Raw genomic sequence first — 27,842 nt, 5'->3', positions numbered from 1 at the left:
ATTGCATTTATTTTTTTTTATAATCAACATGAAAATAATGAGGATTATTATATTAGATCACTAATGTATTTGTATTTGTAGTTAAAGTGAATTTAATTTAAAATTAAATTAAATTAAATAAATTAAAAATAAAAAATTTTAATATTTATAAAAATTGAATTGAATCGATCTAATTTAATTTAAATTTTTAATAAATTTTTTTATTTTTTATATTTTATTTTTAATATTTTAAAATTTAATTAGAATATTTTAATTTTAATATAATTTAATCTTTATATTATTAAAAATAATATACTATTCAATTTGATTTTTTAAAATTTTTTTTTATCAAAATCAAACTAAATTAAAATAATCAAAATTTTTAAAATTAAAAATCGAATCGAATAAAAATAAATAAAAAATTAAATTAAAATTTTAAATTAACTTAATTCGATTAATTTTCAATTTAAATCAAATTTAGCTTAATTATTATTTTTAATGAAACTCTCTTTTATCTTAAATTTATAAAACAGATTAAATAAAAATACATAAATAAAATGAATAAAAATTTTATAATATTAACTTACCTTAAAATTGTTAATAAACTTGGAGAATTCGATTGATGCTTGTTTTTTATAATTTAAATCCATTTATGCAAAATTCAGAAAAAAAAAATTTAAACTAGAAATTGAATTTCATTGTATCAACGGGTCATGGCCTAGCTATAATAAATTAAAGCTAGGGTCAAATTTGCTTGGACCAGTTGGCTCAAATGCCGAGGAAACGTTTTGGCTAACAAAATTTTCTCCTGACAATAATTATTACATACAAAATGAAACTAAAATTAAACATTCATCAATCAGATCCATGTCAAATATATATTTTATCTGATACAAAAATATTACTATTTAATTTTTATAATATAGAAAATTCATCAGTTAATTTTTTAATTTTAAAAAATATATTAAAATAATTTTTTATATTTTAAAAAATTTATTAATTAATTTTTTTATTAAATATTTTACTATTATTATTTAATTCTCAGATGGGTTATTCAAATTTAAATGTCAAATATCTAAGGAGAAATATATATAATGAATTGGATATACGTTAAATTTATATATATATATATGGGGAGAGATTAAGGAGAGTTTTACGTGAAAAGGGATTTTATTTTGGGGTGGTGCCCTTAAAGCAAAACCGATATAGGGCATGGTTACCTTATTCATGTGTGTGTTTATGGACAATAACCCTTCCCTGAGGTCCTACACGGTTGGCTGAAGGGGAGCACATGCTGTATTTTTGCTGTCTCGTGTTGCTTACTCGGGCGACGGCTGGGGCTACCTGATGCTTCTTTAAAAGAAAAATATGGATGCAAATGGGCATAAAATTTGAGCCGAGTCCACATACAGGCCTTTGGTTTTTCAAGAAGCTTAAAGCAGGAGAGGTGGAGAATGGCCTTCGTTTCTTGGCTAGGGCTTTTGGGTTTTGTTCAATATTTGCAAACTCATTTTCTTTGTCTGCTTAAGGATTTTAAACTCTTTATTAATTAATGAAAGAAGGTTACTGGCTATATTTAAGAAAAAAAATATAAAAATTATGGGAGTGGAAGAATTAATAATTTAATTTTACAGTTTTAATATTTATAATAATTTTATTTTTAAATTTAAATTTACTTTCTAATCAATGGTAATTTAACTGAATTTGGTAACATAAAATAAAACTTACTGATTTAATAATTTCTTACTTAAAAAGTATAGATTAAATTGTAGGAAATTATTCTATATTCTATATTCTATATTTAAACATATTAATAAGTAATATATTCATAAATTTTTAATCAATTATTAATTATTATTTCATTTATATAAATATTAATATATAATTTCATTTTATTAATAATTTCATTTTAAAAATTAATATTTTTGAAAAATATTTAACTTTTAATTTTTTAAATAAAAACATATAAAAAATTGATAAATATTAATATAAAATATACATTTTATATTAAATTAATTATTTACATAAATATATTTAAATAATAATACTCAATATATATAAAATTTAAATTCATCTCAAATATTTAAATCCATTCTAAACTCGATTATATACTACTCGGATCTATTATATTGAATTATTATTTTTATAATTTCATTCAAAATTAACTTTGATAAATTTTAAAAATTAACTTAATTAAGTTAAGTACTTTTAAAATATGTAATTAATTAGAGTTAAATGATTGATTAGATAAATTTAATTAAATATTTAAAAGATAAATAAATAATGTATAATATAATAATTATAGCACTTAAGTCTATTTATGATAATAAGTGTATTTGAATAAATCTAAAAGGTTAGATTTTACATCTTTAATTATCAATTTTTATTTAAAAATAATAATTATATTAATTTAAAATTAATTAAAATTATTTTAATAATTATTTCTAATTATAAAAAATTATAAAATTTAAATATGATATTTATAATCGTTATTAAATATAAAATTTTTTAAATTTATTTAATGTAATTTAATAAATTATTTTATAAATTGTTTATAATTATAATAAATTTTAAAAAAAAATTTTTTTCCTCAAAGATAAGGAAAGTTTTTGGCTCAGTCGTGATTAAATGGAAAGTTGAGATTTTTTCCGTAAAATAGTCCAAACTACTAAATATTATTTGGGTAATTTACGATTTAGTCCCTGGGTATTACCATTATTAACAAGTCAGTCCCTATATTTTTAGAAACCTATTAAAACGTCCTTATATTTTATTTCCGTCAATGAAATAGTCCTTCCGTCCTATTTTCCGTTAAAATTAGATAAAGGAGGAGAGAGAAAATTTTTAAAATCCAATTTTACCCTCAAATAAAACCATTTATTTAGTCCTTGTATATTACAATTATTAACAAGTTAGTCCTTATATTTTCAAAAATCTATTAAAATATTTTTATCTTTTTTCATATCTATTAAAACGTCCTTATCGTTTTTTTATGTCAACTAAATAGTCCCTATCTTTTCTCAGATCTATTAAAACGTCCTTATCGTTTCTTTTTGTCAACGAAATAGTCCCTGTCTTTTCTTTCGTCCTCCTCCTCCTCCTCCTCCGAAAAAGAAGAAGAAGAAAAAGAAGAAAAAGAAGAAGAAGAGAAAGAAGAAGAAGAAGAAGAAGAAGGAGAAGAAGAAGAAGGAGGAGGAGGAGAAGAAGAAGAAGAAGAAGAAGAAGAAGAAGAAGAAGAAGAAGAAGAAGAGAAAGAAGAAGAAGAAGAAGAAGAAGAAGAAGAAGAATGAGAAGAAGAAGAAGAAGAGAAAGAAGAAAAAGAAGAAGAAGAAGAATGAGAAGAAGAAGAAGAAGAGCAAGAAGAAAAAGAAGCAAAAGAAGAAGAAGGAGAAGAAGAAGGAGAAGAAGAAGGAGAAGAAGGAGAAGAAGCAGAAGAAGAAGGAGAAGAAGAAGAAGCAGAAGAAGCAGAAGAAGAATTGATGAAGAAGAAAAGGAAGGAGGAGGAGAATGAGAAAAATAATAGGGGATAATATAGTCTTTTACTATATTTTTAACGGCAAAAATAGACAGAAGGACTATCAGGCCCAAGCCCAGCCCATAAAAAAAAAAAAAAAAAAAAGAAAAGAACTTTTAAGCTGTGGTTTCGGGAATGTCCCGAAACATTCCCGTAACCACAGTTTCTTCCCCCCCTTGCGAAACAGAGCTTCTGCTCTGGTTTTATAAAAAAAAAAAAATTCCTCTTTTAAATTTAAATCTCTTCCTCCTCAACCCAAGCAACTCACAAACTTCTAAGATCCTTCCTGGTCATATCCATCTCTACAGTTTTGGGATTGGGTGTGACAAGGACTATTTCGTTGATGGAGAGGAAACATAAGGACGTTTTAATAGGTTTCTAAAAATACAGGGACTGACTTGTTAATAATGGTAATACCAAGGGACTAAATCGTAAATTATCCATACTATTTTAAAAGGGATTGCGAAACCGCCGTAGCTTGCCCTTCTGTTTTATAAGAGACCAAAGGTGGTAGCATCAGTCGGAGAAGTCAAGGCCCCGTTGAACTTCTACGAGCGGCAACTTCACTCTGACAGATTCTTGGATGTTTACGTCTTCTGCCGTTTTTCTTGTTACTCTTTCCCTCGTTCGCTTCGCTCTTTTCCCCTACATTATTCATCCTCACCAACCACCTCTCAATACTCTCTTCTACTTGAAATTAAGAACAATCTCTGCGTTTCATGGACTCTATCTCGCGTTCTGCGATCGCCGGCCCCACATTCACTGCCTCCCTTCGCTGTCATCGCTCCCATGGCTTCTCCTTCCTAAATTCTCGCGTTCCGAGTCCCACTTTACGCAGAGTCGCCAAACGAGGTAGCATATTTGCAGAGATTCAGAAGCAGAGTCCGGCGATTGATTTCAGTGATCCTGATTGGAAAATCAAATACCAGACTGATTTTGAACGGAGATTTAATATCCCTCATATCACTGACTTGTTTCCTGATGCTGAGTCCATTCCCTCCACGTTCTGTCTCAAGATGAGGTGCCTTCCTTTTTTTTTTTTTAATTATCAGCTGAATCATGTTTGTTTAATTCAAAATTTTGTCCAATGATTTGGTTTATGTTGATGCTAAAGTAGAAGTTTCTACTATCTCTTTCTCTCTTCCCTTGATCAAATTTACTTTACAGGACTCCGGTGTTAGAGGACTTTGCTGATGGTTATCCATCTGACGAGGAGTGGCATGGCTACATTAACAATAATGACAGGGTGCTTTTGAAGGTATGTTTTGGCCTTTCTTAAAAATTTGCAAATCAAAGTTGTTGAAACAAACTCAAAATCTTAGGCATACCTGCACCCTTTCACTCAAAATATAAAATATAAGAGAAAGATAAAAGAGTCTGATCTTAATTCCTCAGTGTGTTTCACAAATCTCCCTCACTCTCCGCTTCCAAACGCAAATTTTCATTTATTATCCATTTCGGTCTGCAACGCCGAACTTTTTGGTTGGTTCACAATTCTGCACATAAAAAAATATACCTAAAATTCAAGCAAATTAATTAACAAAATTACAGAACACAGCTCGGTGGATGATGCAAGAGATTGAATTCAATATTATATCAACAGAATGCTTTCTTTAGCAACCAAATTCAGGTTGCACGTGAGGGATTTTAGGCTTGATTAAATGTGAGAATTTTGCCTACAGTTTGGGCATGAAGTTTACATTCTATATCCCTTTGGACAAAAAATTCATTTTTAGACAGGTTCTGATTTGCTCTGTTTTTGCTCTTTTAACTATATACTTCAGGTCATACGTTTCTCGTCTCCAACATCTGCTGGAGCTGAGTGCATTGATCCTGGTTGTACTTGGGTTGAACAATGGTAATTATGAATTTGCAATTCGTGCATTTCCTGGAAGTGATTGCTATTAGTTTTACTATATTGGATGACTAAAACATGTTGTTCAATTATAATTTAGCTTTAGTTAGCAATAACATTTATTGGCTAACATAATATTATAGCATTTAATGACTCTATGAAAGATTATTTTTCATTCTAAACTTAAATCTTCATAGGGTTCATCGTGCTGGGCCTCGGGAAAAAATATACTTCAAACCAGAAGAAGTAAAGGCAGCTATTGTAACTTGTGGTGGGTTATGCCCTGGTCTCAATGATGTCATCAGACAGGTCAGAGTCCTTTAAATGCCAATCTTATTGTAATTTTTGTCCACATGGACACCCTTTCCTTGATAAATCATCATGTTTTTTACTCCCTGATGCTGCAGAAATAACTCCAGAATTTGAATTTCTATTAAACTATATTGTATCATTTTCACACATAAATTAAAAGTTGCATACACACATGTGTGTGGAAATATTATGTATCAAATGTTGAAGGTTTCTTTTTATTCTGCATGCTTACATTTTAGAACTTCTGCAGATTGTAATTACCCTTGAAATATATGGCGTCAAAAAGATAGTGGGAATTCCTTTTGGTTATCGAGGATTATCTGACAATGATTTGAGTGAAATGCCGGTAATTTCCCTCTTCTTTCCTAGTAATAGTTTTTCAAAAATAAGTAAATGTATAAGCTTCTGCTATCATGTTGTGAAGGTAAACTTAAACCTATATTGAAAGTTTAAAATTCCTAAACTGAAAGTTTAGTTAACCCATTAAGATTTCACTTTTGCTATCAGCTATCAAGGAAAGTAGTTCAAAATATTCATCTTTCTGGTGGAAGCTTGTTAGGAGTTTCGCGTGGAGGACCTAGTGTTAGTGACATGGTGGATTGTATGGAGGTGCTTAACTACTTCTTTTAGCTTTTGTTTAGATTGTTATTATCAAAATGCATCATGATGTTGAGCTATAATGAACTGATGTGATATCTTTGCATGATAAACCCAGAAAAGAGGAATCAACATGCTTTTTGTGTTAGGTGGGAATGGTACACATGCTGGAGCTAATGCAATACACAATGAGGTAGTTGAGCCTGTAACTTTGTACTGATTTGCAATGCTGATAAATGTAAAACATTTCCAAATTTTTGCATTAAAAAACACGGGTGAAGTTGTATCAAGGAGATACATTTGGTTTTATGCTGTTAGGAATTTGTTTTCTTCATTTCCAAGTTGGTATGAAATGAAATTTTGATATCTTAGTAAATTTACTAATTACAAAATGGAACAAATATAATTCCTCAATTTACCTCAGAGGGGATCTTACTAGATCTCCACCAAAACACCTTCTGAACTCTGTTTCCTAAGATGTTAAATGCTTGATCTGTAGCCTTTACTGGTCTCTGCTGATTATTATCTCATCAAAACTTCTGATTTTAGTGCCGTAAACGAAGGTTGAAAGTGGCTGTAGTTGGTGTTCCAAAAACTATAGACAACGATATTTTGTTGATGGACAAAACTTTTGGTTTTGACACTGCTGTTGAAGAAGCACAGAGAGCAATAAATTCTGCATACATTGAGGTAAGAATTTGGTCTTGTTAATAGGCTTTCTATATATATATATACAGGTTTAACTGTTTTTACATTTGCTTACATTTATTACATGGATTTGTGCTTCAGTGTGTAATCTCATTCCTGGTATTTGCACATACAAGGATTAACTGTTCTTTTTCCTCAACTTTGTTGTAGGCACATAGTGCTTATCACGGTATTGGAATTGTGAAATTGATGGGTCGTAGCAGTGGATTTATAGCCATGTATGCAGCCCTAGCTAGTGGACAAATTGATATATGTTTGATTCCAGAGGTATTTATATTTGAGTAACAAATAAATATCCATTATTTGGGGCCTATATTGATTTGATTAGTGTATGTATTTTTGAAGGTACCATTTCATTTACATGGGCCTCATGGTGTTTTGAGGCATTTGAAATACCTAATTGAGAAAAAGGGATCAGCTGTTGTTTGTGTGGCAGAGGGAGCTGGACAGGTGTGTTCTGCTCTGGGAGTTCATTGACCTTCTTACTCTTTTTTTTTTTTTTTTTTTTTTTTTCTGTTACTCGTTCTTCAAATGATGTTGGACAGAGTTGTATAAAAGGTTACAAGTCTTAAATATTAATGCAAACTTAATGTCTAATAGAGATCAATGGCAACAAAGAATCTTCATAGCCGACTTCAACTAGTTTTGGATTAAGGCTTAGTTATTTTTGTAGTGGTCATCCATCATATATGTTCATGCATATGTTTCCATTACTCAGTTTTGTAACTACAGTTCTTTTTTTTTTTTTCCTTTTTTTTGGCTAAAAAAATTAGCAGTATTCATTAAATTTAAGCACATCGAGTTTTATGCAGCTTCCAAATGCAAAATCAATGATATAATGTATATGATAATAATGTTAAAAGGAAAATAATGCAACCACAGCCAAACTAATATTGAGATGATAATTGTTAATTCTTAAGTGATATAAATAGTTTATAGTACTTATTTTTGTTAAACATAGGAGATCATTATAAACATTAGGATTTTAATCTGTTGCTTTTTGATTCAGAGTTTCCTTGAGAAAACTAATGCTACTGATGCATCTGGAAACATTGTGCTCGGAGATATTGGGGTGCACATTCAACAAGAGGTTAGTGATTGTATATTCACATGAATGATGTCTGTGGCAATCAAATTAAGATGTGTGGCATGACAAGATAAATGGTTGGACTGAATATCCAACTTTTCTATTCTCATGAACTTCATCTAGACTGGTTAGCAGTTTCACCTGCTACATTTCAATCTGTTGTTTGCCAACTTAACTATAGAAGTTTTCAAATAATATCCTGTTTCCTTCAAACCTTTTCTGATTTGTATTCCCTTATAGATATCATAACATGGGCTGTTTTCCTATATAGGCTATTGCTGCCAATCATTATCCAATGAACTACTTCAACCTATTTATAATATTTCTGCAATCTTATGGGTCGAATGATGTTTATGCTTCTTATGGGAATTACATAGAAGTCATTTGGCACACAGAGAACCAGTGAATCATTCCTATGTTCTTGAACCAATAAAACCTTTAGACGTTCTTTAGTAATTTTAACATTGTGTTTTATGTACTATCACCCTAACGATCCTGTCAGGAAAATGTCAACTGTTGCTTAGTTGGTGATTTTGCTATGTGAGATTACTAGTACATGAGTTCATTATTTTATTATGAACTGCTATGCTTTACCCTTTTTTGCCCTTTTGGACAGTAAAGGGTATGGCAGGGAGTGTTTTCCTTGGACATGAAGGCTATTCTTCCCCATAATTGTGACTAATGTTTTCTTTCTTATAGCTTTATAGTTCTTGGTCCTTCCCCTCAGATCTTTGATTTCTTCTATCTGCAATTGGTATCTGATTGATCTGTGCTGAAAATAATTTAATCAAATATTTTGTCAGACAAAAAAATATTTTAAGGAGATTGGAGTTCATGCTGATGTGAAGTATATTGATCCAACGTACATGATCCGTGCATGTCGCGCAAATGCATCAGATGGAATCTTATGTACTGTTCTTGGACAAAATGCCGTAAGTTTTTTATACTCGTCCTCTATGTAGTAATACGATGAGTACTTAGGATCTCCTGTGCACGGTTAGGAAATTTTTTACTGAAATAGTTATATAGAACTCAGTGATGCTTAACCTGAGATTCTGAAACTAGCCTCAGCATTCTTGCCTAGTTAGATTAAAGAAGCACGGTGATTTCATCTAGTTCACAATCAGTTAACAAGATATTATCCCAGGTGATACATTTGCAAGTATAGGAGCAAAAGCATTATCATTGTTTTATTGGACTAGTAAAGTTGCTGAAATCTGTTTTATTTGCCACTACAGTATCTTGAAAATTACTTGATACAAATGCATATGCTTTTTGAACTTACATGATGAAGGGAAATGATCCTTATATCTAACCCCAATAAATCTGGACTAAGGTTTACTTGAGTTATATCTTGTACCTTTTTTACCAAATATAATTTTCTGAACCGTCAGTTGAACTGAACTAGTAAACAGCTATAGCTCATGTCACTTTGCATATTGTTTAAACTTGCTTAGCTGAAGAGCCTTGCTGGTGTATTCTAGGAAAACAAAATTTTGGGTATTGTTTGGCTTCCTACTGTGTTTCTTATTGAGAAGGTTATTTATTGATTGCTAACTATATACAATTAGGAATTCTCATATCTACAAGGTGTCAGTCCTTGTGGAACAATGAAAAATAGTATCATAAATATTTACAGCCAGCAAATTGGTTATGACCGGTTATAGGGAGCCAGGGGGCTGGGTTCATTGAGTCCCTAAAAAATCCTGAGTTATTGTTCATAGCATGCTTGATACACAACAATTTAATCTAATCACAACAATTCAATTGTCCCAGCACTGAAAATCCTTTCCTTAGATCCTAAATCTAAAATCCATCTTTCACTTGGGAGCTGTGATATTTTCATGAAATTGAAGGAATTTTTTTCATGAATTTCAGAAAGACATCAATTTTGTGAACAATCATATTTTCTTCTTCCTTTCCTTCATTGTTCAAACCCGTGCCTTAGGATGAATTCAGTTTCCCGAATGCTATCACTCAAGGCCAACAGAGTCTTTGGTGTGGCATTGATCAATGTTCTGCATAACCCCTTTTAGTTCATAGACTAAACTTGTTTGCCTTCAACCATAAACTAAACTTGTTTATGTTTTGCATATTCCCTCTCTCACAAACTTTCTTCACTCAAGACAAAAAGAGTGTTTAGTGATTTGTGAGAGATGGATTATGCAAGAACATAATAGGTGGGTAGCAATAAGTTTGTTCTTATTTTTCAATTCCCTCCCTTTTCGTAATATGCATGTGCTCCATACATGACTTAGGCTATTGTAGTATGAGTTTGTGGTGTATGGACATATAATCAGAATTTGCGGTTTTGACAGGTGCACGGAGCATTTGCTGGATACAGCGGAATTACAGTAGGAATTTGCAACACTCACTACGTCTACTTTCCCATTCCTGAAGTTATTTCTTATCCCAGAGCCGTAGACCCTAACAGCCGCATGTGGCATCGTTGCTTGACTTCAACAGGCCAGCCTGACTTTATCTAATTTTCTTATGCCTTACTAATTTATGCTAAACAGCTAAGAAACCAGAGTTTCAAAAAGTTCATTGAAAGTTCATAATACCAGCTTTGGAGGGCTGCCAGTCAGCTACAGATTTTTCATCAACACAGACTCTTGAAATAATTGAGAGGATGAAGTTTCCTCTTATATGGAAAATTTATGCAGGGTGTAGTGTTTCGGTGCCAGTTTTAGAATTCAAAAAGGCAACATAGTAATAAAATGTTGTGGGAAAATCATCCAAACGATTTGTGCTTGACATATAAATTCTGATTCAATTGTGTAACATTTCTGTAACTATATTTATATATAAAAATTTTGGCAGTTCATCATGTGAAGTAGACCTCTGCTGAAATTTTAATTATCCTTGAAATTTGTCATTTTTGTGTTGGAGATAAACCACCAATTTTCATGTGGTGAATATTTTGTATTCTATGAAAGCAAGCTTAGAAAAAGTAGGCATATCATTCTGTAAAAGAAAATGCAGCTGAGATGATGAAACCTCGTCAGCAACTGAATTTGGCATTTCTAGAAGAGCACTGACTTGATTCCTCGATCTCCCAACATACACTAGCTGCAGAAAAGGAGAGCAACCCTCTACTCGACCAGCTAAACCACTCTATTAACAAATCTTGGACCCCCTTTGTGTGGGCTTACCGTAAACCACGAACCACTCCCAAACATTTGGCCAACTCCACAGCAATCTTCCTCGAAGCCACTAGCCGTACCTCCCTCCACCATTGCGCATAATAACCAAGACCCATACATCCGGATTAGACTGAAGTAGCAACATCCATATTCATCTTGAGAAGACCTGGAGGAGGAGGCAACCATAGTTGAACCACAGAACCCTCATGTAACTTAGTTGTATTCAGACATCAGAAGCAAGATGACAGCTTTACACAAGATGTCTTTATCAGCATTTTGAACCAGAGCTAACACCATGAAGCCGGAGAAGACTGTATGAGAGAAGCCAAATACCCTTAGACGACCAAGGGCAGTCAGCAACATACCAAGTATAATCTCATCCGTTTGGGGTCCATATGGTGAACATTTTTTACTGCAGGATACGCTATAACTTTTGATAATAATAATAATAACAATAATTGGGGTATAATGTATTTTGTTTTGTAGTATGGAAATAGAGATATTTACAAATTCCCATGTTTTTTTTTGGTTTAAAACTGTATATATACATATATATTATAGGTAAACATATTGAAAAAGATATTCTAAAGCTTAAAAACATCACCTAGGCCTAAAAAACTAGGCTTCGAGGTCCATAATAATACAAGCATTACCGATACAAGATCTAAAACCCAGGTCCAAAGTCCATAGAGGCAAGGCCCACACTACAAAAATTTCCCGGATTAGTAACGGAAATTTCCGTTACTAATTCTTAAAAATCCGTTACTAAAACTATTTTGTAACGGATTTGTAACGGAAATTTTCCGTTACAGTGAACCTCGTTACTAATGCATTAGTAACGGATTTTCTAGTCCGTTACTAAATTAGTAACGGATTTGTAACGGAAATTCCGTTACTAAATTTAGCTTCCGTTTAGTTGATTTTAGTAACGGATTTTTTTAGTAACGGATTTTTCCGTTACAAATCCGTTACTAATTTAGTAACGGACTTGTAACGGAAATTCCGTTATTAAATTTAGTTCATTTTAGTAACGGATTTTTCCGTTACTAATCCGTTACTATTTTTAACATATCAGTAACAACTTAATCCGTTACTAATCCGTTACTATTTATAAAATTATAATAAAATATTATAAATTATATAATCTAATCAGACAAACCTGTAAATACACTCACATATTACAACTAACCTGTAGATACACTCACATATTACAACTCATCTCAATAACAACATGTAAAAACCAAATGTCATGAATGAACTCAAATCTAATATCATATATTATGTAAATCAAATCAAACATATATCCAAACATCCAGCTGTTCAATTTTAAACTAAAAAAATTAACAAATTCTTTATTATCCTAGTACATATGTGTAATGAAAAAAGAAACTATAAATGTGTAGTGTTCTCGTCCTTGTCCTCATCATTTGTTTCATCTGCTTGATCAGGAGGCTGTGCAGGTTGTGCAGGCTGTGCAGAAGTTCCCTCACCGGGAGCTGAAGGCTGGTTGCCTTGTCTTTAACTCACAAGCTGCATAAGTAAATCCTTCACCTGTGAGAGCTCAGAGGTAATCCGCACATTTTGCTCAATCAATGCTTGTTCATTATCCTCACGCTCCTGTAGCTTGCGTCTGAGATCAGCCATTTCATCTTGAAGATCCTGATTTTGCTGAGCTGATGTGAAGGATGTATTAGCAGAAGTCTTGTTTGGGAAGAAAACTGAAGCCTGTGATCCAAGACCGTACACCCTTCTTTTTTTCTCTCCACCTACTGCCTCAAAGTATAACTGAGCCTCATCAACGCGGGATGCCTGACTACTGTCATGATCTGTCTGTGATGCTTGCTCTTTCAAAGTCAGAAAGCGATCCTTCAAAAAAAATACCATGTGATATAACAGTATAAACTACAAATCAAATAATTTACTATAAATTTATTTAATTTCTCACATGAATGGACTTTGAGCGTGCATCAACAAACTCTGAGGAACCCTTCTTCTTATGCGTAGCCTCAAATAACTCATGAGGTAGAGGATCTCTGCCTAGTCTTTCGCGCTGCAAGTAAAATATAAATAGTAATAACATGCTTCAATATAAATTCACAATAAATTGGATAAATTTAAAGTATTTGAAAAAATTTAAGTGAGAATGAATATTACGTACCATCTGTTGTTGATGCCTATACTGAGATATGGATCCTCCACAATGTCTTGATGGGCCAGCGCCTTGCCCACCTGTTTCACTCTTTCTGTTATTTGAGAATTTTTTGCATTTCTCTTTATACTCAGTTGCTCCCCAAGCGGATTGCCATGCATCCATTACTCCTTCTGTCAGTGATAGTCTCTTCTCCTTCCCATTCCTTACGCTACACATAAGGCTACGATATCGCTCGGCAGCTTTCTTCCTCCAAGCTATCTTCATCAGTTGTTCTATTGCCTCCTCCCATAAGAAGTGTTTCTGTAATTACTCACATTTAGCTACAAATAATGCACAGTAAAAATAATCACATGTACAATATAATTTGTATTACCTTAAATTCTTGCCAATAGAATTCTTTAACCTCTTCTGGTACATTCTTCCAACAAAATCCATCTGCTACTAACTTTTCCTTGAAGATCAAGGTAATCCGCCTAGCAATCGGATCAGAAGGCTGCATGCTGTAAAAGAATAATTGACAAACAAAATAATTTTGAAATAAGCAAAAAAATTAAATGCATAGTTAAAAATACTTATAAATTTTACTCACACTGAATTTACTAAGTGAATATGTGGTCTGAGCCCTGTAGGTGCACAACTACCAGAAGCAGATGCAGATGTAGCTGATATGAATTCATTTAATCCTTCAAGAAATAAATGATTTAGTAGACCATCTTTTAGTCTTGCATACATCCAACCTCTGTCAGAATGCATATTGTACCTATTATACCTAGAATGTATAACAATAAATGAAGAGTTGGTCAGAAGGATGTCCTCATCTAAAAAAAAAATAAATTGATATGTAGTTGTGTTTAAATAAGAGTAATATGGTTATTATGAGCAACTAAGCCCCAAGGTATGATTAACTCCTAAAGCAATAAATAATAAAACACTTCCAACAAAAAAATATTAATAAATAAAGTAATGGTTATGTAAATAAAGCAACTGAGTCCCAAGTCAAAGGAAAGTCCACAGGAATCATAAGGAGAGAAAAGAAAGCAAAATAAGCCACAGACTACCATGAATGATACTAAAAATAATCTCCAATCTAATCTCCAAAAGTAGTATTAATTTAATTTAATTAATTTTAAGTATTAATTTAATTTTAATTTAATTAATTTTAATTTAATTTGAAGTATTAATTTGAAGTATTAATTTTAAGTATTAATTTAATTTTAAGTATTAATTTTAAGTATTAATTTAATTTTAAGTATTAATTTTAAGCATAAATTTTAAGTATTAATTTTAAGTATTAATTTAATTAATTTAATTAATTTTAAGTATAAATTTTAAGTATTAATTTAATTTTAATTTAATTAATTTTAAGTATTAAAATTAATTAATTTAATTTTAATTTAATTTTAAAATTAATTAATTTAATTAATTTAATTTTAAAATTAATTAATTTAATTTAATTTTAATTTAATTTTAAAATTAATTTAAGTATTAAAATTAATTAATTTTAATTAATTTTAATTAATTTAATTTTAAAATTAAATTAAAATTAATTTTAATACTGAGTTAGGCTCTAATGTCAAAGTCTTAGGTGCACTGGAGCCAGCACAGCTTTCAGAATTCTATAATGCAATTGATGTGTTTGTGAACCCAACATTGAGACCCCAAGGACTTGATCTTACATTAATTGAAGCAATGCAATGTGGGAAGCCAGTTTTGACCCCAAATTATCCAAGCATAGTTGGGACAGTGGTGGTGAATGAAGAATTTGGCTACACATTTTCACCTAATGTGAAATCATTTGTTGAGGCCTTGGAGATGGTAATAAGAGATGGGCCAAAGGTACTGCACAAGAAATGCTTGGGCTGCAAAGACTATGCTCTTTCTATGTTTACTGCCACTAAGATGGCATCTGCCTATGAGAGGTTCTTCCTCTGCATGAAGAATACTAAATACTGTCAATATCCTCTTCCAACAGATTGTTAAATGTGATCTCAATTTTTCTGTCAACTAAGGTTTCTTTACAAACTAAATTTGTTAGCCTCCAAGTGCCATGAAAGTTTTTGCTGGTTCTTCGCTTGAGGTGTTAGATCTGCTGATTATAAAGCAACTACTTCACTTAGATTGCAAGCTTTTTGTGTGGTTTCCAAAATTCTTTTTCAGTAAATTGATAATTTTTTAAGGGGTTTGAACTCATGATTATTTATGTGATTGGCACTTGACTGCTAAATTAGTAGCCCAACTGCTTTTGTGTAGTTCTTGTTAGAAAGTAAAAAAAGATGGAGATAGCTGGAATCAATAGCATAAAATCAGTATAAAACTTATGCAGAATGCAGAACATTCAGCAAAAAATGTTGAACCAAAAAAAAAAAAAAAGAACAGAGGAAGAGTTGGATTTGGGCTTGAACAATGCCATAACAAAAGATTTAAATATTAACAGACAAAAGAAAGATTGCAAGTTCATTATTTAAATTACAAAATGAAGAAGAAGATATATTTTCATTTCTCATTTTCTATCAATTTCGCGGCATAAATCCTCTGTTCACATAAGTCTTTTTGCACACACCAGCTCAAGGTTTCTATCTGCTTCTGCTCACTTCCAGCAGCAAAATCTTTGCACACAGTGTCCACAAATAATCAAGTTTGCAATAACAGTGACTAAAGGATGAGGAACAATGAAAACAGTAAACAACAATAACAGTGAAATAATCAGTTTGCAATAACAGCAAACAGTGTCCACAAACAGCAAACAGGAACAATTTCAAGTTTGCAATAACAGTGTCCACAAATAATCAAGTTTATGGGTCTTCAAAATTAATTCAAACCTGCAGTGATTGGACCAGCGGATGACGCGAAAATCAACAGAGGCTTGCTTGACGACGAGGAACAGCACCGGACAGTAGAAGAACGGGACCAGCGGATGCGCCGATGAGAGGGAGACGGACTAGACTGACGGAAGCAACGACGACGATCAGAGGGAGCGATGGCGAAAATAGAAGAAGTAGCCACCACCAGCGGACGCAGCAACGGTGGTGACAGCGGATGGTGACAGCGGGTGGTGACAGCGGGTGGTGACAGCGGGTGGTGACAGCGGGAAGAGAGGTTTTTGTTGAAATGCCGGGAAAGGAGAAGTAAATCTGTGTGATTGAGAAAGGGAAAATACCCTATTTCATATATTAGGGATTTTAATTTTAGTAACGAAAACATCCGTTACTAATTTTAACTTCTGTAACGGATAGTTTATCCGTTACTAAATAAACTGAATTGAAAACAATTTAGTAACGGATTAGTTAATCCGTTACTAATTTTGTGCCCATTGAACCAATTCTGTAACGGATATTAATCCGTTACAGAATTTAGTAACGGATTAATAACAGATTATTTAATCCGTTACTATTGTTGTTCTTTACATGATATCCGTTATTAATCCGTTACTAATCAGTAACAGATATTTTCCGTTACTATTTTCTGTTACTATTCCGATAAATTTTTGTAGTGCCAAGCTCAACTAAAAATCCTAATTTGTATATCGAAAAGTTTCTAGATTATGCTACTATCCGGGGACAAATGCTACCAAAGAGGAACCAAGACATTGCCAGAAAAATAAGAAGAAACCTTCAAAGCACAAGGACCTAGAAGAAAGAGAAGACCACAAAACCACGAAGTAAAACATTCCTATAAGGATACCAAGAAAAAGACATTAGAAGAGCTCATCGACTATTATTGTGCCTAAGTATCAGCTGCTCACGTAGAAAGGAGACAGAAGGATTCTAATAACATATATAAAATACAAGCTCTTAGAGATTAGGACATACACACTTAGATAACTCCTTTGATTGCAATATTGAATAATATGATGAAATGGAGAGTTCATTAGAGTTAGGGCATACATGGTCTTAGAGTAAACAAATGTAGTTAATTGGAAGGAAATTATCTCAAAACTAAACAAACATTGTCAAAGAGCATATTTCAAATGTTATTATATTTTTTTTTTTATTCAAAATAAAACATGCACACGAGATTCGGACAAAACTGAATTATTTTCAAAATTATAATAATTTAGACAAACGTAAATACCGACTCACCCTTCAGTATTATATTTTTCTTTTATCTTAGATGAAATACACACCAACCTTTAAGGATAGAACTAGACTATTATCAAAATCGTATCATGAAAAAATCTTTAATCCTATATAAATTTTACTTGCACATTCCATAAACTGCATAAATTTAATATAATTTTATTAGCTTTACCATTTTTTTTTTCCGGCATTAGCTTTACATTTGTGCAAGCAAATGGCCAAACTTATTTTATATAAAAAGAAAAACCCTTTTTTCCTGATGACACGGGACAACTAGCCTTGGATTTTACGGCAGACTTGGACCGGGGTTAACTTTTAGATTTTAATTATTATTTTTGGATATTTTGGATATTTTTATAATTTTGCATATTAGTGTTTTATTTTTATTGTAAATAGCCTCCCTTGACTATTAGAATTTTAGACTCCTATTAGGATTAGGATTATTTTTGCATATTAGAATTTTATTTCTATTGTAAATAGCCTCCATTGGCTATTAGCATTTTAGACTCCTATTAGGATTATGATTCTTTTTGCATATTAAGATTTTATTTCTATTATAAATAGCTTCCCTTGACTATTAGAAACTCACTTTCCAATTTTTAAGAAATTTCAATAAGACTTTTAGTCTTTCATCCTATTTTTTTTCTCTTATTTCGTCTTAACCAAACGATATTGGTTAAAACTTCTGACGGAGTCTAAATAGTCCTGTATCAGATTGGTATCAGAGCGAAGTTCGACCATGGCAGATAACCAAGAGGCGCGACTTGCTGCGATTGAGGCATCTTTGGCAGAATTGAGGGAGATGATCGGACAACTGACCCTGCAGCAGGGAATCCACCAACCCTCCGCCGCCGCACATCCCCATGTGGCCGCCAAGCTTGTGGCCGCCAATCCTATGGCCGCCATTCCTGTGGCCGTCAATCCTGAAGTCACCTATGTGGTGAAGAAAATCTTATGTTCAACAAAACAGGAGGATGAAACGCAAAGGAGGAAGATTTTTCAGGCAAAGTGTCGAATAGGAGAGGCAATTTGCAGGCTAATTATAGATAGTTGCAGTTGTGAGAATCTGATAGCTAAGCAATTGGTGGAGCAATTGCAGTTGCCCACACAGTCGTATCCTTCGCCATACAAAATCGGATGGATTAAGGAAAATTCGACAATTGAGGTCAACAGAATCTGCAGCGTGCCTATCTCTATCGGTAAATCTTATACTGAACTTGTTAATTGTGATGTTGTGGATATGGATTGCTGTGGAATTTTGCTAGGTCGCCCTTGGCAGTTCGATGTTGATGCTTTGCATAACGGGAAGGAAAATTCATACATGTTCATGTGGAATCAAAAGAAGATTACTATCTTGCCTTCCGGTTCTGCAAAACATTCTAAAGTGGAAGAGAAGAATGATGTTGTTATTTCTACGGGAGTGCAGAAGATATCAGACGCAGTTGAGAAATCTGGAGGCACACTGGCTTTATTGGTGAGAGAAAAAAATACAATGGAGGATGCACCATCTTTACTACCACCCGTCAAAGAGCTGTTGAAGAAGTTTCCTAAGATAGTGGAGGAATCATCAAAGCTTCCACCTTCGCGGGATATCCAACATCAGATTGATCTCATTCCTGGATCAAAATTACCGAATCTGCCTCATTACAAGGTGAGTCCAAAGGAGAGTGAAAACCTCCAAGACCAGTGGAATTTGCTTACAACAGTATTGCAGCAAGCAACTTGGCAAAGCAGCACGTGAATGTTTTCAAACAGGTACAACAATACCTTACAGAAGCCGATGACAAATATAAAGCTACAACTGATAAATATAGGCGTTTCAAGTCCTTCAATGTCGGTGACCAAGTTATGGTGTATTTACGTAAGGAGCGTAGTGGAGGACAGAAAAAGCTTGACGCCAAGAAGATTGGTCCATTCCGGATCATTCAGAAGATCAATGACAATGCCTATGCTCTTGACCTTCCACATGAAATGAAAATTTCCAACACGTTTAATGTAGCAGATCTATTTCAGTACTATTCTACTGATGACAACTCGAGAACGAGTTCTTTACAAGTGGAAGGGAATGACACGGGGCAACTAGCCTTGGATTTTACGGCAGACTTGGACCGGGGTTAATTTTTATATTTTAATTATTATTTTTGGATATTTTGGATATTTTTATAATTTTGCATATTAATGTTTTATTTCTATTGTAAATAGCCTCCCTTGACTATTAGGATTTTAGACTCCTATTAGGATTAAAATTATTTTTGCATATTAGAATTTTATTTCTATTGTAAATAGCCTCCATTGGCTATTAGGATTTTAGACTCCTATTAGGATTATGATTCTTTTTGCATATTAGAATTTTATTTCTATTATAAATAGCCTCCCTTGGCTATTAGAAACTCACTTTCCAATTTTTAAGAAATTTCAATAAAACTTTTAGTCTTTCATCCTTTTTTTTTTTTTATTTCGTCTTAGCCAAACGATATTTGTTAAAACTCCTGACGGAGTCTAAATAGTCCTGTATCACCTGATCATAATTAATTACTTTTTATCAATTGCTCTGCTGTCCATATCTCCAATATCCATCCAAAGAAGCACATACCAATCCCTTTTACCAGAAGTACTCAGTGTGAGATTTTGATGGTCAAGTCATCACCACGCACACTTAGAAGCAGAAGCTCTTTTTCTTTTATTGGGTGATGTGTTGGTCCATCTGGTCGTCTGGTTTCTCTCTTTGGTCACCCGTCAACTTTCAATATTATCTCGGTGAAAAAACCAACTCCATCTCCCACGTACCTTTCAAAAGATACTATTTTAAGCGAAGCCCTAACCCTACATATATTAAAATTTTCAGGTTATTTGGCTGTACACATTCAGCAGCAAAAGCTGTTAAAACCTCCACCAACCAAAACCCAGTTTTGCAGAGACGACTGCTGCACTGCAGTGGCCATTTTTCAGGTCCCCACTTTGCAACAAGTTACACAGATACGTCCATTCACAGAAACCCTACAAAACAAACAAGATTTTATTATCCTCCTCTTATAGTTTTTATCATAAAAAAAGATACCCTCTCCACTTCACAACAGATCAGAATGGTGTCTGTCTATCTGCTGCTGCTGTTTTTAAAAAAAGAAAAAACAAGAAAGAAAAGAAAAGAAAAGTTTTATTTTTTTCTTTGTGTTTTCGAGATATCTGTGCATTGATGGTGATTTCGTCTTACATGTCATGCATATATGGTTGTTTGGTAATGAGATTCTTGATATAATTAATGGGTTAATTTTTTTTAAATAAAAAATAATAATAATTCAGAGTGAACATGCTTTATTATTGTTACTTTGTTCAGTCAATGTTTGGTTTAGTGGGTTTATATTACTGCTTTTGTTCGTACTTAAGTCAGTACTTATTTATTCAAGTTACAGTCAGTCGTGAAGGCCTCGTTCAAAGGCTGCATTCATTGGTTGGAAATATATATATAATATATAATAGTTCATCTTTAATTTGATCGGCAAAGAATCTGAAATTTTGCTACTTTTCTGAATTTCTGTACTGACGAATCACTTCAAAACAAAGATGGTGGTTGGTTTTTTTCTTATTATATTATTAAAAAATTACTACCAATAAAATTTATAATTACCCTTTTTATTTTAAAAAATACAGTTCGTTCAAGAGAGTTTGTAATCTCTAAAAACAGTTTATTATCATTATAGAATGTTACAAAGACAATTCACAAAATTTTAACCGTTCCGAAATTGCTTTATTTACTAACCTAAAATGAATCTGATTTTCTAAAACAATCGCTAATCAATTCAATATTATTACAGTATACAAGTAACTTATTACTCAATTTTATTTGCTCTAAATTGTCATTTTTATTCATTCATTTAAGAAAATTATTACTTAATAATAACAGTTGAGTTTTTGATATTCAAATTAAGGTCAAACCTTAAAGAAAAAGATAGATCTAAAATTCATTATGCAAATCAATCCATCAACTTCACATTTAATCCGTGCTTAAAACAGGCTACGTTGTCCGAAGGCCCGGACCCGTCAGAAGAGAGCCTATCTCGCATGATAAGATGGAAAATAGGAGAGCATATCCAGTTATACTGCGGCCCTACCACGACACGTGCTGAAAGAAAATTAAATGGGCGTTTGATAAGAATGAATAAACAAATACACCCGTACGTACGACTCTGCATGACAGAGATACGTGACACTATATCAGGATAGCGATTATGCATTACTAGAGAAATGCCTATATATACAACTCTGCATGACAAATTTCTCATATGTACGACTCTGCGTGATAAGTACAGGTGATGCTATAGCAGTGTGACAATTATACATTATTAAAGAATAAAGAAAAAAGGAATAAAAGAGACAAACGTGACTATCGAAACTAAACTTTCGTATACATTTTGTAACTCTACTTTCTCTAAATATTATATCATTGTTTAGTATTCGAGTGACGGTCTTTAAACACCTAACTACTTTTTTTTTTAATTGCAAATCACATAAAAGGTCATTTTTGACAATAATATGTATATATGTTTTGAAATAAATAAAAGTTTACAATATAAAATTCTTGAAGCTTATTGTACTGGGTAGCTACATATTTTACAATCTTATTAATTAAATACTTTCATAACTTTTTTATAGCAAAATATTTCATAAATTATTAATTAGATTTTTACATATATTAACTAAAAAGACTTAAATATATTATTTAATCAATGTGAAATACATTCATCAAATTTTAAAAAAAATTAGGGTCAATAATTAATTTTTATGGATATATTCTATTCAATATCTGGCTGGACAAAATAACAAAGGAAACTAACAGCAATTTTACAAACAACAAGGTCTCAAAAATATTTCATGGAATCAATCAAAGCTATGAGCTTTTAGATTAATTTAATTTTAGCATTTCTTTTATAATTAGTCAACAGCCAGTATGATATATATATGGGTAAATATTTTTATTGGGAAAATGATAAAATAAAAATAAAAATTTTCTTTTTCATTTTTTAACTAAAATTATTAATTTTAATAACCTAATTTTCAAAACCTAAGTTAATTTTTTATATAAAAAAATTATTTACGTTAAATTAAAATTTTCAACAAAAATAAATATTTTCAATAGGAATTTTGTGAGAAAATTATTTACGTATATTTTTTAAAGAATTTTCTTATTTTTTGAGAGAAATTATGAGAAAAGAATTGAGAGGAGGACGAGAAAGGCACAAGTCTATGACCATCGATGGATAGATAGGACACTTAATTTTTATTTTTTATGAAAAAATTGTGGGACACGTGTAATTAGGTGATCTCAGTTGCTCATAGGAACTGAAGCCCTTGATCAATTATTAACCTCTGCACACTGTGCATTCCCAAGCTTCTTTTTTTTAAAAAAATAATAATAATAATAAAATACCTTCTGAAAAATCCAGATATTGACTGGTCACACTCTATATAAACTCTACAGGCGTTGTGGGCCCAAACATAGTACTTATTTACACAACTAGCTAAACGACAGTGTTTTGAGTATCTGAAATTATGTTGCTGAGTTGGGTTGGTGGACTACTTTATGCTTGCGAGATGCAATTTCTTTTTCTTTTTCTTTGTCTTTTTTTTCATTCTTACTAAAATAAGGTTGGTGGATTTCTTCCGGATTCTCAGTATGGAATGGGGAAATGGAAATTAGATGAAAAAAGAAAAAGAGAGAAAAATTTTCCTTCTCTGTAAATATTTTGTATTTTCATTTCTTTTTCCCTCACTCGAAAACAGAAGCTACAGCAAGAACAGTATAATTCTGCAAATTCACCATCAACTTCAGCTTTCTGATAAAATATAAGCTTAAGCTTTAGTTTCTGGTAATTCTAGTTAATATATAAACAGCTTGGAAGCTCTTGAATTTTCCTTAAACCTTTTTATTTATTTAAAAAAAAACTCTGTATCCCATTCTCTCTTTTTTCTTCTTGTATATTACTGTAACTAAAAAGGGTACCCTCCAAATCCAAAATCCATCCTCCAAAAACGACATAGTTTCAAGACTTGTGTTCCATTTGTTTTCTCCTCTTAATGTCTGGACTATTATGTGAAGAATTTGCACATGACCCAACTGTTAAATCATCACTTTTATAACTCAAGCATGCAGCATCCAACACCCCATTTGGGCTCCGAGGCACACATGAGCCTGAGGCACTTGCCACATTATCAGCACCAGACCCACTGATCAATGACAAGTCTTTTATCAGTTCAACACACTTCAACACTCTACCCTGCAACCAAATCAGAAGAAAATAAAAATCAAAGGGGTCTTCTCATTTCACAAACTGATCAACTTGGTGAAAAGATCAAACCAAAAGATCTTCATTAGCAAAAGCAAATTTGTCCTATCTTTGGACTTTCTTCTGTGGGCACCACAGAGCTCTGCTTTTTTTCTTGGCCCTTTTTACCTTTTCTACTTGGGTGAAATAAGGTACTGCCTTATCAATTTCCACTGCTTGGACTTCTCCTGAAACAGATATTGCCACTGCTGCTGCAATCTCTGAAGGCCTGAATTCCAAGAAGTCAATACCTACATTCAATTCCCCCCATTAATCCTAAACGACAATTCATTGCTAAAACTACAAAAGAAGAGTAAACTACAAACCTTTAAGTGTGCTTAATATTAATTGCAATGATTTAAATATAGATGATGTTGATAGATGTTGATCTCCATTGATTTTGCTAAGGAAATAGTCTATGAAGGAGCAGGGAGTGAGAGCTTGCATTCTCCACTTCAACGTGCTCAACACCAAAAGCTCCATTCTTTGTATAGTTTTAGCTTCAAACACAAACTTGGGTTCTCCCACCTACTCACAAAAGATAAAAGAAAAAGAAAAAACAGAATCATTAAGACAATAAGATGGAAAAAATAACATGAAATCATTACCAACTTTAGAATACATCAACTTGTCATCTCAAAATTAAATTTGAAGTTACTAATACCTGAAAATCTACAGAGAGAGGCACATTAGCCTCTTCCATTTTGGCTGCTAGTGATAAGCAAGCCACAGCTAACAATTGCACAGCCCAAGCTTTACCCTTCTATATGCCAATAGTGAAATGAAGGAATCAGAGATCAATAAGATCTGTTTAACAAAGGGAAGGGAAGCCAATTTCTGCACTTACAGGCAATTGATACACTGATAGGAATCGATCCAAGTAATTGATAGATAGACAAACACTCAATGGTCCGAAATTATAATGGGCTTGAGCCTGTTGATCATGAGTAAAGGAAATCGAAGCATCAGTGGGTTATCCATCTCGCAGACCAAATTATTTGCCAGAAATGAGGGAAGCATACAAGGCATTTGACTGAAAACAATTTGGATGATGAGAAATCCAATTTCAAATTGCAAAAGAATTTTCATACAACTGGTGAAGGAGAATAGACTTGAACATTACAATCCTTTAAAAACCTGAGGAGATTGATTGATCAGAAGGCAGAAGCAACTCCTTCAGAAATCAAAATGGAAATCAATGAAAAGCATGATTTACTGTTAGAGATGTCACGTAATGAAGGGAGATTATGTTTGATAAAAAAAAACCACATTGTTGCTGGGAAATGAAAACTCAAAAGCAGAGCTAAAAACATTTATAAATGGATAGAAAAACAACCACCTTCCAAATCCAATCAAGAGCCTCTCTCCTAACACTCAAGTCCAAATCTCCACTCCTTAATCTCTTTAGATAGTCATCTCTGGGCAAATGCTCCTTTTCCCCCTTAACCATTTCCTTGATTCTATCTTCACTATGCACTGTAAAACCCATCAAGGATTTGCAGCTATCATTATAAGAAAAGGGGTCTTGATTACGACTTTGATCATCTTGATGGTGCCAAGAAAGGGGAATCCCAATTTCATCTGAGGCATTGAAATCAAGATCACCAAAAATTGTGTTCTCTGCACACAGAAGGCTCGAGACTGCTCGGCCAGGATTCTGTGCCATTGTTAATGCCCCAAAAATGAGACGTAAACCCAAGAAAATTTCATCAAACAGAAAATGTACAGGAAGTTTTATCTATGGTTTACAGAGAAAAGCTCTTTGTTTCTTTATATGTGATGAACCCAGATAGAGATAGAGAGAAGGAGAGGGAAAGGGGGCGGTTCTGTGGAGAAGGAGTAGCAAAGGAAGGAGCTTTATGTAGACAATGTACATACAATTCTAGGGCAAAAACAAGACAGTGGGAAGAGAGAGAAAGAGATGTTTGGAAGGGGCTTCGTTTGTAGAGGAACCGAAAAAGCAAAGTGAATTAATCCCAAAAATTTATCTGAACCAGAAGGGAAAAAAACAAAATAAAAAGAAAACGAAAGATATTGCTTATGAAGATTTGCCATGACAAAAACCTCATTACTGCTGTTTTTCTTTCCTTTTCTTTTCTTTTCCTTTCCTTTCCTTTCCTTTTAAGAGAAAATAGAAAATAAAGAAAGTAGACACTGTCTCATTCTAATTCTTTTATTGTATTTTTCTACTTTGGAGAAAATTCAAACGGGATATATATTTTATGGGAAATCTTAGCCAGGAAAAATAAAATTTTGTATAGATATAAAAATTAATTAAAAAAAAGTAATTTTTTTAAATTAAAATTAAATATTAAATAATATAATTTTTCTTTTTTAAATAGGGATTGGGGGAGTCGAACCTCAGACCTCTCAGGTCTATCAGGATACACTTTTCATTATATTTATTATCAAATTAAATATGTGAATGTAAATAATTAATTTTTATAATTCATATTTTTAAATTTCGCTTCATATTATTATATTTATGCATAATGACCTTAAATTTAAATAACACATAACAACTAATACTAATCTTGAATTATAGATTTATTTTACCTTTTAATTATATTTAATATTAATTACATTCATATTCATAAATGTAATTTTCTTTATATTATTTTAGTTCTTTTTTTCATTCTTACCATTGGTAATTTATTACAATTTTATGCTAAATATTTAATGTTTTATGTTGAATATTATCAAATCATTTTATTACAAATTTATCTTAATATTTTTATTTCGTATTCTGATTTTATGAAAAATAAGTATGAGAGAAAGTCATTCAACTCATTTTTTTTTATTTTTTTTATATCTAACAATAAATAAATGAAATATAATATCATCTTTTTATCATATAATTTTCCTATAATCAATAAAATAATATAAAGAGATAAGAAAAATTTAATCTTAAATCGCAATATTATTATTTCTACACGTGAAAAATATTTTAATAAAAAATGTGTGTCGTATAATAAAATTTAAAAGTTAAAAGGTAAGTCTTACTTTATTAAAAATTATTAACAAAGATATGCATAAATTCGACATAAAACTTTTAATAACACATTTCCATTATTTACAATGTATTATATATAAAATTTTTTATATTTTATTTATTATTTGTGTTAGTTTAATTAATATCTATATAAATCAACATTTAATATACATATATATTCATTTTTATATAAAGCCAACCTTACTGTTTAATTATAGAAAGTTTTTACCATAACTTTATTTTTTTATAAGGTAAAATTATTCTGTCAACACCTACATTACCATTCAATGCGTTACTAAAGATTTAATCTAATTATGGAAAAATAAAAATCTAAAAGTATTTTTAAAAAAATTACGATTTAGTTACTATAAATTCATATATATATTTTTATTTGTTACAAAATATATATATATATATATATTATGCACATACTTTAATTAATGTGTATTTATCTACTGTGTAGATACGTAATTACAACTTAAATTAATAATAAAAGAAAATTAGCATTATGTAATATTTGTTCTTATATCGTAATAATATAAATAGTTAATGAAACTAATTAATGTGTTTGAAACGAAACTGTGCGTGCCGCAATTGGTTACTTTGCGAAAAACAAAACATGAGATAGTTGGTACTTATACATGGCAACCATTACAACCTAAAAATCAGTAAACCGAAGAAAATGACGAAGGTAAGGAATTGCTTAGAACTCAAGAGTATTTGTGTAAAAATGCATATTTTGATTTCTGCGATCATTAGTTTTATACTATAAAAAAATATAGTTAATTATCGCATTTTCTAAAAATCCGGTTAATACCAGCTAATTGATAGGAGATCTCGTGATTATAGGCGTAATGAAATATACTAAATTGTACCCGTTAACAGCAACTTTATGTGAAGACTCGACCTGTTCAAGAGAGAGTAAGTCTTGAATACTGAGTGTTACGATGCCCTAATTTTTCTTTTTACGGGTGAGACTTTTGCGACCATGTGTCATAGCTTATTAGGGTCTTGCCACGTGGTTCTGTCATGTGGTGACAACCCATAACACATTTTGGACGAATATTATGTCATATCAGAAGTTCTTCTATCGATCTTTGATTC

General features: G+C 31.8%; 3 protein-coding genes across 6 annotated transcripts; 1 reads left to right on the top strand and 2 right to left on the bottom strand.

The window, feature by feature from the left end:
• Positions 1-3,956: 3,956 nt before the first annotated feature.
• Positions 3,957-10,930, top strand: LOC110627731 (ATP-dependent 6-phosphofructokinase 5, chloroplastic). The gene is made up of 13 exons (XM_021774089.2): positions 3,957-4,514; positions 4,661-4,751; positions 5,278-5,351; positions 5,546-5,657; positions 5,911-6,006; positions 6,168-6,269; positions 6,376-6,450; positions 6,807-6,947; positions 7,116-7,232; positions 7,311-7,415; positions 7,975-8,055; positions 8,856-8,984; positions 10,371-10,930. The coding sequence occupies exons 1-13, from the start codon at positions 4,213-4,215 to the stop codon at positions 10,536-10,538; spliced, it is 1,593 nt and encodes a 530-aa protein (XP_021629781.1). The 5' UTR covers positions 3,957-4,212; the 3' UTR covers positions 10,539-10,930.
• A 1,771-nt stretch (positions 10,931-12,701) lies between these two features.
• LOC110627641 lies at positions 12,702-14,103 on the bottom strand. The gene is made up of 5 exons (XM_043948504.1): positions 13,940-14,103; positions 13,724-13,850; positions 13,357-13,650; positions 13,144-13,248; positions 12,702-13,064 (listed from the first exon to the last, which is right to left on the bottom strand). The coding sequence occupies exons 1-5, from the start codon at positions 14,101-14,103 to the stop codon at positions 12,717-12,719; spliced, it is 1,038 nt and encodes a 345-aa protein (XP_043804439.1). The 3' UTR covers positions 12,702-12,716.
• A 9,127-nt stretch (positions 14,104-23,230) lies between these two features.
• Positions 23,231-25,848, bottom strand: LOC110627986 (cyclin-D4-1). Of its 4 annotated transcripts, none has more exons than XM_021774414.2 (6): positions 25,083-25,848; positions 24,594-24,680; positions 24,411-24,506; positions 24,073-24,274; positions 23,876-23,997; positions 23,231-23,698 (listed from the first exon to the last, which is right to left on the bottom strand). In XM_021774414.2, exons 1-6 carry the CDS (start codon positions 25,410-25,412, stop codon positions 23,465-23,467), a joined length of 1,071 nt encoding a protein of 356 aa, XP_021630106.1. In that variant the 5' UTR covers positions 25,413-25,848; the 3' UTR covers positions 23,231-23,464. The 4 variants fall into 4 exon arrangements, with proteins under 4 accessions (XP_021630106.1, XP_021630102.1, XP_043804570.1 ...); XM_021774410.2 differs by having other exon boundaries at positions 24,411-24,509; positions 25,083-25,847; XM_043948635.1 differs by having other exon boundaries at positions 25,086-25,847.
• Between the last annotated feature and the right edge of the window lie 1,994 nt (positions 25,849-27,842).

Source organism: Manihot esculenta, chromosome 12 (genome assembly GCF_001659605.2).
Source record: "Manihot esculenta cultivar AM560-2 chromosome 12, M.esculenta_v8, whole genome shotgun sequence".
NCBI lineage: Eukaryota > Viridiplantae > Streptophyta > Magnoliopsida > Malpighiales > Euphorbiaceae > Manihot > Manihot esculenta.
This window is presented reverse-complemented; position numbering and strand designations above follow the sequence as displayed.